At 41.9% G+C, this 12,467-nt stretch overlaps 1 protein-coding gene across 6 annotated transcripts in view; it reads right to left on the reverse strand.

Moving 5' to 3' along the window:
* Positions 1 to 12,467, reverse strand: part of DPP6 (dipeptidyl peptidase like 6) — a 527,660-nt gene that overhangs the window by 113,582 nt on the left and 401,611 nt on the right. For all 6 annotated transcript variants that reach the window (XM_081163567.1, XM_081163565.1, XM_081163563.1 and 3 more), the window contains exons 4-5: positions 10,201 to 10,295; positions 9,660 to 9,734 (exon numbers count right to left, since the gene is read on the reverse strand). In XM_081163567.1, the coding sequence (XP_081019693.1) occupies positions 9,660 to 9,734; positions 10,201 to 10,295 (170 nt within the window). The remainder of the gene's footprint in view (positions 1 to 9,659; positions 9,735 to 10,200; positions 10,296 to 12,467) is intronic.

A 12,467-nucleotide genomic window follows, 5' to 3' on the forward strand; every position in this document is an offset into this window, starting at 1 on the left:
AAACAAACCCTTCTTACTGTACACAAACATTGGAGAGTCCTTTGGCAAGAGGTGCTGCAGTCATGCAACTTATCACAATTAGGTGGGTTGAGCGAGCCCACCAAGACACAGAAGTCTTAGTTCAGGAAACACTGTAACACTGTCTCTGGAGAATCCATCTTTGTAATAGAGAGTGCCAAAAATCCGGGAATGGCTTTGAATAGTGCAGGAATTGACTGCGCTCTTACTCTAAAACGAGCTGCCAAGTCTCCACAAAAGACAATGCTGTTGGATTAAATTCTAAACACTTCACATTCCCATTACCTACTTGCCTGAATCGACAGCCAAAACAGGAGACGGGTAGAACATTACTTCTTTCAAACTTTCTTCTAGTGCACAATGATGGGTGCATGTGTCATCCTCATTACTGACTTTCAAGAGGAATTTAGAAACATTCCTTTTTGCCCAGACATTTGCTGGCTGAAATGCAGTGTTCCTGGAAACCTTAAAATCCTTGCCTGAGAGAATGCGATTGTTTTAAGCAGTTTTTGGAATGCTTTTAATGATATTGTTATTGAAGTGGTTTGCTGCTTGGAGCTCCTTTGGGAGGGAGGGAGGAATATACGGTAAATGGAAATGACGACGGCAACAATGGAGCTAAGTTGGAGCAATATTTTATCATTCCAAAAACCGACACCTGAAGGATAGGAATCTTCACCTTTCCTTCTTCAAAATATTCACTTCTTTTATGAAATAGGATTCCATTCAGATAGGAGGGGACTACGAGCATTAAATATGAATGCAGATGTGGGAGAAATGCAGTGAAAGAGTCCTAAGGCACCAAATAGTAATTGTTTTATTGCAGCATCAGCTTCGGTGGCATCAAGTGGCCTTACCAAGCGGGAAGACAATGAAAGTGATATGGGATAACGTGGTGCAGAGAAACAGGGAAGATATTATGGGAGAGAATCAAGGGAGAAAATCCACTCCACCCACAAGTCAGTTCCCCAAATAAAATAATCAGAGCTCTTGCTTCTTAGTGCTTGGTTTTGTTTGTTTATTTATTATGGTCCAGTCGTTCCATTGACCAATCAAATTAGCAAATGAGCAAATCAGTAGTTGTGTACATGTGCGTGACAGGAAGTATCATCTCAGAAAGGGCATTCCTTCTTTTTTAAAAAATGGGGCTTGCCACCTGCCATGCTCATAAACACCTCCATTAAAATTTTTTTTTTAATCCTCTTGCAAAATTAAACAAAGCCTCTTTTAGTCAACCCAAATTTTAACTGATTCATCTATTAAATCACCTACAAAAATAACCACTAACACGTAAAGAAAATTTAAAAGATTTATTTAAAAAAAAAACTGCAAAAATTAAGACGATCAGGGAGAACTTAAATCATTTTCAGGAACTGACGGTTGTAAAATCTCTGAGCATGAGAAGGATGCCCTTTAAACAAAACAAAACAAAACAAAACAAAACAAAACAAAACAAAACAAAACAAAAAACCTGTGAGTGGGCAACCATTTGAGATAAGGGGGAAAGCTTCCATATCAAAGCAGGTGATTCCAGGTAGGTTTGCACCACCTCATCACTTTAGTTACCAATTAATTCCTGGCTGGTTCCTACATGTCCTAAAGATTGGGGCACTTTAAATGAAAGATAGTGAATGGATTATATATATATATATATATATATATATATATATATATATATATATATATATATATATGCAGGTTTTGGTGTCTTCGGGTGTCTTCCCGTGTAAGAGTTGGGGTGTCTAGGCGACGTTTCGACGAGGTCTCACTCGTCATCTTCAGGCTGGTGCTTTCGGCTTCTTGTTACTGGAACAGAGCAGGATCTCAGTGTTTGAGTTCCTATAAATACTGTTGAGGGGGTGTGGTGTATAGCCTCCAACGTTCTGGGCAGAGAGGAAGTTCCCAGGTTAGTGTGCCTTTTCTTCTTTTGTTCATTAATTACTTGAGGGATATCTTGAGTGATTTCTTGAGTGATATTCTGAGTACCACTTAGGAGGGTCATTAGGTGTGGATTAGTTGCTAAAGCTTTCGTGTCTTGACCTCTTGAGCTAGTGAAGAGTTTTTCTGAGAAGATGGCTGTACTGCAAATAGTTGTGCTCTGGCTTGGCTTCGTGTATAGGGGCGAGCTGTGGTTTTGTGCCCTGTGCCAGCCAGATCTGTGTAGGGATTGCAGGGGGGTGCAGCATCCGGAGGTGCCACTATGGTTTGGCTACTGGATGGTGTCTGTAATTTATCTGTGGAGAGGGTCTGGGTTTGGGTCTGGTGTGGTTGATTGGAGATGGCGTTCTGTGTGCCTCTGGTTCTGGTGTCGGTTTTTGTGGGGAGGGCTAATTTCCAGATGTCTGGCAGGCGGGACGTGTCGTCACGCTTGTTCATGTTGTGAGGGTGTTTCTCTATCTCGATGGCTTCCATGATTATTCTCTTGTGGTGATGTTCCATGTTAAAGAGCAATTTGGAATCTGCAAAATTAATTTCGTGTCCTGTTTCTTTCATGTGTTGGTAAAGAGAGGAAGTTTTTTCTTCTTTTTTGACGGCATTCTTGTGTTCTGCGATACGTGCATTTATTCGTCTGTTTGTTTGTCCAATGTACGTGGCTGGGCAGACTTTGCAGGGTATTTCATAGACCCCTTGGTTTTCTAACTGGATTTTATCTTTGGGGTTTCTGAGGATATTGGCTATTTTTTGGTTGGTGCAAAAGGCTGTTTTGATATTGTGTTTATGGAGGATTTTGCTAATTTTATCTGTAGTGCCCTTGATATAAGGAAGGAGGGCCATGCCATTGTTTTCTTCTGTGTCTTGGTTTTTGGGGGGTGTTTCTTTTTGGATTAGCTTCGTAACCCTGTTTTGCTGGTATCCGTTGGCTAGAGATAAAGTAGGCTGCCTGAGAGGGGGGAGGTAAAAGCCCATGGATCCTCAGGATTTTTGCATTGGGTCACCCCAAATTCACCATCAGATCACATAGCATTCTAATTTTCTCCCCATCTGCCTCCTGCTGTGGAGTTTTACAAGGAAAACACTGAGACTAATGAGGGAGAAGCTGACAGGCAAGGCCATCAGTCCCTTAGACTAGTTGTAAGTAAGGCACGAAGGCAGAATGGGGGGGGGCGATTCAGGGGAGACCAACATTGTTTGTTTATTACCTATTAAACTTACTGGCCGCTTGCCACCCAAAGGGTCTCCAAGCGACTTCCACACTGAGCCAGTGTGGTGTAGTGGTTAAGAGCGGTAGCCACGTAATCTGGGGAACCGGGTTCGTGTCTCCGCTCCTCCACATGCAGCTGCTGGGTGACCTTGGGCCAGTCACACTTCTGTGAAGTCTCTCAGCCCCACTCACCTCACAGAGTGTTTGTTGTGGGGGAGGAAGGGAAAGGAGAATGTTAGCCGCTTTGAGACTCCTGAAGGGGAGTGAAAGGCGGGATATCAAATCCAAACTCTTCTTCTTCTTCTTCTTCATTGAAAAAATATGCACAAATACACGATGAACATAAAAGGAGCCTGGTGGATCAGGCTGATGGCCCATAAAGCCCAGCATCCTGTTCTCACAGAAGCCAACCAGATGCCTATAGGAAAGCCGCAATCAGGATTCGAACACAGGAGCCACTCTCCCCTCCTGTGGCTTCCAGCAACTGGTATTTGGAAGCACTTATTGCCTCCAACTGTGGAGGCAGTGTAGCCTTATTAGACTTTACTGACTGGTGGGGTTTGCGTTGCTCCCGGGAGGGAGGAAGGAAGTCAAATGACACCGAGATTGATTCAGAGAAAGAGTTTATTCTGCTCTCCGGATAGAAGAAGGCACTTGCGTGGTCAGTCCACAGCAGGTCCAAAGAAATGAGAGATTTCATGCAGTATATATATCCTCCAGGCACCCTCTCCCCCCTTCCCCAGGAATCCAGCCACGTCAGCTTATACACGCAAGTTGACATCACAGATGTTCCTGCTCCTTACTCTTAACCATAAAAGGGTTTTCCTGTTCCTGTACTCTTGACCATAAAAGGGTGTTCCTATTCCTGTTCCTATATTTTGGAGCAAGAGATCACCAACTCCTGGTGCCGCTCCCAGACTAAGTCTGTGCGTCAGAGTGTGGTCAAGATGTAAGATAAGATAGACAGAGTGCCATCCCTGTTCCACTGGAACAGCCAAGGCCATCCATTGCCATCACAGACTGATAAGGGAGAGAGCTTTGAGCACTTGTTTATACAGCTGGGTTTTGGCTCAAGAGCTCAAGTTAGAGCATTTTAGAAATGCTCCCTTGGAGGAGGAAAAATGGGGATTTTGGGTCAGTTTCAAACTGACTGCACAGAAACCCATTCCTTCAGCAGAGCCTAGGCATCTTGGCTAGTAGCCACTGGTAGCCCTCTCCTCCATGAATTTCCCTCCTCCTCTGCATATCATAAAAGGTGTGTGTGTGCGTACTTATATAACACATTGATATTCCATACGGCACATTGGGAAAACAAAACCAAAACAACAGCCTTCCCCCATAACAGTGACAGAAAACATTAGCGGCATGCAAGCAACACACAAAACAACAGTCCCACCTACAAACTAGCAGATAAAACTATAAAGCTCAACACAGACCACCCCCTCCCTAGCCCTAAAATACATAATTCGCAAGGGACTGGTGAAACTGCACCCAATATTTGCCCTAACAGGAACACCTCTGCTGCTGTATCTGGTGCATCGAGGATGATGGCGCTGGTATAAGACACTTTGGGAAGGTTTTGCCCTGAAAGGTGGAATAGACATTTTTGAAATAAATATAAATAAATATAAATAAATGCAAAGATACCACCTCTGCTTTTCTTTTTCTTCTTCCTGGTCTCTGTGACTCAGAAGGCAACAAAGGCAGCCTATTCTAAGCTGCTCTCACCTAGTTTCCATTCCTTTCCTCTTACATGAATCTTTTAATATTATCAGAGACATTTTTGAAAAATGAGATCTGAGGGAGAGGCTTCACTTGCATAAGCCAGGAGAGAACTAGGCTTATTAAAACTACTTTGGGGGGGGGGAGAGAGAGAGAGAAATGGAAAAACCAACAGCTCCAAAACATTCATTTCAAAGACGCTGCCTACTTTCACTCAGAGGTGGGATAATCTTTTTGGCTAATGCACACTGTTAAGTAAGATTGCAAAGGCACTCATCTTGCAAGGTGGACCCAGCACAGAAGGCTCTGTCACAGCAGGAGCCCTCCAGCATTAAACGACATCATATTAGAAGTTTCCATTGCAACATCACCCAACTAATGGGCAGATTAAGGCCTTCGGTATCCTTAGCAATGCACAAGGGCATTCTCAGCTGCTTTTGTCCAGCTGGTATGTACATCTACAGTGGTACCTCGGGTTAAGTAATTAATTCATTCCGGAGGTCCGTACTTAACCTGAAACTGTTCTTAACCTGAAGCACCACTTTAGCTAATGGGGCTTCTTGCTGCTACCATGCCGCCGGAGCACGATTTCTGTTCTCATCCTGAAGCAAAGTTCTTAACCTGAAGCACTATTTCTGGGTTAGCAGAGTCTGTACCTGAAGCGTCTATAACCTGAAGCGTCTGTACCCCGAGGTACCACTGTATATCTGTCTGTCTATCTATTTATCTATCTATCTTATCATCTATCTACAAATAATAAATTATTATTATCTATCTAAATTCCCAGAGGGATTTAACAACCAGTCCTTCTTCCTTGGGAACTCAGGGAATTGTATCTCTCTGAGGGAAATAGGGGATCACCATAGAACTCTCACTACAGTGGTACCTCAGGTTACATACGCTTCAGGTTACAGACTCCGCTAACCCAGAAATAGTGCTTCAGGTTAAGAACTTTGCTTCAGGATGAGATCAGAAATCGTGCAGCAGCAGGGGGCCCCATTAGCTAAAGTGATGCTTCAGGTTAAGAACAGTTTCAGGTTAAGAACGGACCTCCAAAACGAATTAAGTACTTAACCCGAGGTACCACTGTATCCTTAACAAACTACAGTTCTCTGGATTCTTTGTGACTGCTTAAAGTAGTATGATACTGTTTCAAATGTATAGTGCCAATGGGACCACAATCTTAGTGACCAACTGGGTCTGTAGGGAGGAGAAGGCAATTTCTTGGGCATTCTGAGCTCAAGATGTTCAGGACGTCGTACAATAGTAACAAAACCTTAACCTTGGTATGGTAACCAGTGCAATGTAATGGTTAGTATGGACTAAGTCTTGGGAAACCAAGGTTTGGGAAACAAGTGGAGATTTGATCTCCACTCAGCCATGAAGCTCACTCTGGGTGCCTTTGAGACAGTCACAGTCTCTTAGCCTAACCTACCTTAGAGGGTTGTTGTAGGGATAAAAAAAAAGGAAATGGTGGCAGCTTGTATCCCTTGGAGGAAAGCTGGGATATAAATATAGTAACAAATAAATTAAATTAAAGAATATTGGCAGCCAGTGCAGTTCTTTTACGTGCTGGTGGAATGATGCTCTGCTTAGTTCCCTTGCTGTTAAATTCTGAATCATCACACAATCCTGAAAATTTAGAATTCCAGCTGGTTTTTTTTAAAAAATGCATGTTTAACATTGCTTTGCCACTTTTTAGATATTCAGCAGAGCTGCCTGTTTCTAGACCTGCAACTCCACTTAAGTCTCTTTTGCTCTGCAGGTAAGAGAAAACATTGTGCCTAATGCACCTGTGATAAGGTGAGGGAATATACTGGCCTTTTAGGTTATTCTACAGATCGATTCTATGCACGTTTACTTAGAAGCAGATCACCCTGACTTCAAAGGGACTTATGCATGAGTAAGAATGCACGGCATTGCAGCTATATTCTGTAGTCTGGCTTTTCTACAAAATGTGCCAAAAAAGAAAAGAGTTTATAAGGATTTATTTGTCCAGAAGCTTACTCTGCTGATTGCTTGCTATTTTGGTGCTAATGTTAAATCTCCTCAAAAGAAGGATAGCCATATTCCAGCTGCAAAACATGTTTTATTTCACATGGGACAGGGTGGGGATAACAAGCTTGCACCAAGTAACTTCAAACCTAAATGAATGATGCAACCCATATCAATTATACAAGCTGGGCACAATTTTTCACAATTTATTTTGCTTTGGCTGTTCTTAGGGATGGATAAAGGACTAAAGTCCTATCCTCGACCCTCATAATTTCACTTAGCCCTACTGCCAAAGATTTTATCGGGCACTTTCAAGCATCTCTATGCCCAGGTGTTTTGTTTTGTTTTTAATTTAAAAAACCCCATCTTGAATCTAAGTTGCTTAGATTGTAGGGGGAGGCAGCGGGCAGAAGAATATTGTTATCTGGACCCAATTTGTATGTCCAAAATCTTTGGACATCTGAGGAACCGAATCCAGTAGTAATAAACATTAATAGTTCATCCTTAACTCTAGCACTGAGAACAGAAGGATTAGAATTAATGTGTTATTTCAGCTGTGAGAGACATTGACATTTACCTTCTGTTTAAATTTATAGAGTGATTTAGGAAGGAGGTTTAGAAGACAAATTACAGTGGTACCTCGGGTTACAGACGCTTCAGGTTACGAACTTTCGGGTTGCGCACAGCGCCGAACCCGGAAGTACCAGAATAGGTTATTTTCAGGTTTTGGCACTCACGCATGCACAGAAGCACTAAATCACGCTTTGTGCATGCACAGAAGCGCCGAATCACGACCCGCACGAGTGCAGATGCGACGCTGCAGGTTGCAAACGTGCCTCCCGCACAGATCATGTTCGCAACCCAAGGTTCCACTGTATAGAAAATTTCACAAAGGGGGAGACTGGAAATCACTGCAGCAAAGACTTGTCTGTACAGCTACAGGACCAACAACCTCCCTGTCTACTGAAGTTTGGTTTATGCTCTTTGCATCTGCTAGATGGCAGTGTGAGTCACTTGGGAAAATACAGATTTTTTGAGACAAACAGAAAAGCCCATTGAAGCTTCACCTGCTTAGTATCACCCATTTTCTGCTACATGTAGTGTATTCAACCAGATGTCCAGGTCCTGATGCACTTGGCTGGACTTCTAGCTTTCTTGGCTTGTTATGGGATTTCTTGACATTGATGGCCTATAATGTGTTTTCAGAGTCAGACTCTATAGCAGCTGGGAGCTTACTGGAATCATATGAACTGTCCAGATAGCAGGTGTCCTTGTTCCACAGAGCTTTGCCCCTGGACACTCTCCACCCCCTAGGGGCAGGGAAGACTGGAGGCAAAAATGGGAGGTGGAAGGCTGTGCTGCTCTGCCATAGCTGCTGCCTCCTCTGACCTGGGTTGCTTCTCTAGTGGTGGTGGGGCAGCTTCCTCTTGCATTTACACTGCCTGAGGCAGCTGCTTCATGCTACCAAACGGGTGGGCCGGCTCTGATAAAGAAGTATTTCATCTTGTCTGTCCAAAACCTTCCAACACTCAGCTTCCCTGAATGATCCCAGGCTCCAGTATTTTGCAGCAAAAACCTCTCTCTTCACATCCTGAATAATTTCGTGAGCAATTTTATTTCAAGTCCCTCCTAGCACACCTTATTCCTAGCTCCAAACGGTAACTTTTCTTCATGGGTGTGTGTGGATTCCTCCTCCCTTTTCAGTTGCCCCTTTCCATAGCTTTTCCAGAACTGCCACAACCTTTTCATGATGAAGTTTTTCTGTAGTGAACTCCTTCTCTCAGAACTTTTCATTTGACAATTGGGAGTACACTATAATCTTCCGTTTCCTAATCTACATTCCAGTGATGCGAAGAGGAGAAAAGGTCCCTGAGGTAACAGCGTAATTATTAAAAGGTATTGCTTCCCCTTTTCTAAGCCCATTGACTACGAGCCAGGATTTCATTGCATTTAAAACACTTCTATTCAAGCTGTGTTATACTGTGGCTGCTGACAGTACTCAAGTCTCCCTCTCTATATTGGCAAATGCAAATTTTTATCTCAAAAAAAAATAAATCCTTCAAGTATTTAAAAAGACGAGGAAATATCTGATCTTTTTGTGTGTGGTGTTGGAAGTTGTACAGAAACAAAAGTGGAAGAAGCCCAGGTCTATAAGGAGATCCAGCATCTGGGATCTCAAGGCCCCTTTTCATGTGCCCAACTAATTCCACAGCAGATATAAAGATAATTGTGGCCTTTGCAGCGCTGGCTGTTATGCTCAATCATGCAGATAAAATCAGCAGCACTACACTGGTCAAATGGAGGAACCATCAATTAACATTCATAATGTGTGCTGGTAAGTAATGACCATTTCCCTGTCTTTACTCTAAACGGTGACCGCTTGCTGGGATATGTGCCAAATCCCATCAATGGCAACCAGCATGTCCAATGTCTGACAACATCTGAGGGGTCAAAGGTTGCCTCTCCCTGCATTGAGCATATAACACTTTGAAAGAAGAATGCAGTGTCGTTTTAGCTAATACCCCATCCCTCCTTTTTTCATAGCTTTTGCCAGCTATTCCCTCTTGCTCTCCATTTTGCAGTATTCAATTTGTAATATATAACTGAGCTGATACTTTTGTTGTCTAAAATTATGTTTGAACAACCCCAAACTTCTTTAGCAACCAAAGTGTACCATTTCTGTAGGAATATCTGGGTAAAATGTAGACTGGAGCTACGGCCATCATGTCAGAGGAGGAAAATGCAGTTAATTATTTGTCTGTAACACAGTCTGTCTACTTACCGGTGCAATTTCATAGGCAAAAAGTCCGTATTTTTTGTCTGGTGAAACTTCATATCGAATAGCTTTCATAGACACCTAAATAGAAAAAAAATGTCACAAGTAAATTCATTTGAATGCATGTGCATAAATTTGAAATCCAAGAACATGACCATGATACATTTGCTTGCTTCTTTTAAGAAGATGAGATAAAGTTGCCTGTGTGTTTCATAATAGAACCTGGCATTATCACTGAATGCTCTGAAGGAAGGGCAGCACCCAAAAGCTAGGCTTGGCTCACATGTCTCATATGGCATACAGACTATTAAGCAGTTAGAAACGGAAAGATCAAAATGCTGCAGCTATCTGTCAAGCCAAGTATGGAATCTGAGCTCTAGGTATGTTAAAAGATCTGTGTTTTGCATTTTCTGCTGCTGCCAAGGCCAAGATATTTAATAAGTTTACTACTTATTCAAGGTGGTACAAGAAGTATACTAAAGCCATTTTATTGGTCTGAAAACCAAACAACTGTGAAATAAACCTGCCCATTAAATGTGGTACTTACAATTATTTTGTTGTCTATTAACACTGTTGAGTTGTTTGTTTCAACATTGTGCAGTATCACAGAGCCGTTCCGGTTTCTATAAATGAATTCTGTATCTAAAGACGAGAGGAGAGAACAGAACAACAGTGTGAAAGATGATTTGGGTAGAAACCAGGCTTAGGTAGAAGGCGATCCTGGAAGAAAGACCCTGTACAGCAGGGATGGGCAAATCTGTTTGGCTCTTTACATTTATATATCTTCTATTATTATTATTATTATTATTATTATTATTATTATTATTATTATTATTATCATCATCATCATCATGATGCTGCTCCTCTTCCTCCTCCTGTACATTCATCGGTGTTTTCTCCTAGTACACATTTTTGCATGCAATTTCCCCTAATATAATGTGGGTTTTATGCTATTTTCACCAATATATGCATTTATATGAACACTTTATTCTATTATATGCATTTTTGTAGCTATAACTTGGCCGGAGAACTGCATTGCAAAATTCAGAGAAGTGCTAAATTCAAAGGAGGGCTGTGTTACAGTTTGCCTAATGCTTTGGAAAGTGAAAACCAGGCAAGTCCACCTTTAAATTGGAACTGAATTCAATTTCTCATGACTTCCCTGCTGGAGAACCTCTGTCAATAAGAACTGGCACGTTGTGCTTGATGTGCAAATAGTCTGACCTGATATAGGCAGACTTCCTGGGTTCCTAATAGGCCCAGCAAGTGTTTGTCATGAATGTGAACTAACTTGGAACCTCTAGGTTACATCTAGAATTTCATGCAACATTCGGGGCACATAAGTCAGTGTTGAAAGAGTTCCATGAAAATGGCATGTATGAACTTCTATTGCCTTGAAATGCACAGCAATACTGTTTCCAGGTAATTTAACTCAAAGCAACTGGTACAGACTGAAAAGACAGCACTGCAGCAAATGTGATAAATAACTGTCCACTTAAAAAAGAAAGTAAGTTTGCAAACTACTGCTGTATATACTAGCAATAGCTGAATTCCTATGATCAAAACCAGAGATTTTAAATATATCTTTCCGCTTCCACCCTGCCTGGATTTTAGTTGACTAGTTTAGTTGGCAGTTAAAGTGCAGTAGGATTTGTTTTCATTATCTCTAATGTAGAGTCAGATTCCCACAGGGAACCTTGAAATGTTCTCTGAATTTGTCCCTCTTCAACCAGCCCTGCTTGCGTAATAAAATGGCTTTGTGTGTTAAGAGGTAACTAAATCCATGTTACTGCAGATGAGTAACAAATCCCCAAGGGCCACAAATCTAGGTATAGTTAAAATATTTTTTGAACGTCGTGATTCTTTTGTGAATGCATGTAACACTATCCGCCATACTTTCCTGGTTAGAGATCCATGAAGTGGAGATATATTGCCAAAAATTTAATTGCATGGCTCCACATAAAATATCTCAGGAGCTCATAGTGACATACTGTAACCCTGGGCCATAGGCTCAAGAATGCATGTTATAAGGCTGGGATGGGGAACCTCTGCTTCTCCAGATGTTGCTGGACTCCAGCTCCCATCAGTCCCAGCCAGTATAGTCAATGGCCAGAGATGATGGGAGTTGTAGTCCAGTGACATGGTTTCACGCTCCCCTGTTTTAAGAACTGGGCCATTTTGTTCAGTGAAAGACTAAATAAATGTCCATACTACAGATCAAACTGGTTTTGCCATGGTTCTGCTATCCAGGAATGTCTGAGAACTGTAATTCCGTGAGACAGAACTCAGAGAGTTCTTAGGGCTTCACCAAATCACAATTATCAGATTGTATTATTATTATTTTTTGTAAAATCCACAACAACCAAAGGGCCATTAAACTTACACAGGTTTGTAGCACAAAAAGCACAACAAGAGAAGTGTGTTTGTGAGAGCACAAACTTAATATTTAGTGTATAAAAGAAAATCATGTTGGAAACTGACCGTCTGAAATGCAGCCCCCAGTAGCAGAATAGCAAGCATGCTAGAGCAGGGATGGGCACCATCTGTGACCCTCCGGATTGTTGGTGAAAATTCCTGGATACCAAGATCCAAGTTTAGGGGAAGAACACTTTGGTGACAGAATCCCAGCAGAGATTTAAAGTCACAGAATATGCAGCAGAGTAAAGTGTAGACATATAGGCTGTTAGACTTTTAAAATACGCCCTTTAAAGTGACTTCCAAAATCCCCTCTTAAAAACTCTCCAGAGGTCAGATTCACATGCTTCAGAAAAGGTTGCACAGGTAGTAAAATTTAGCTTTCACAAACTGGTAAAA

This window comes from Podarcis bocagei, assembly GCF_964188305.1.
Source record: "Podarcis bocagei genome assembly, chromosome: 12".
Taxonomy (NCBI): Eukaryota; Metazoa; Chordata; class Lepidosauria; order Squamata; family Lacertidae; genus Podarcis; species Podarcis bocagei.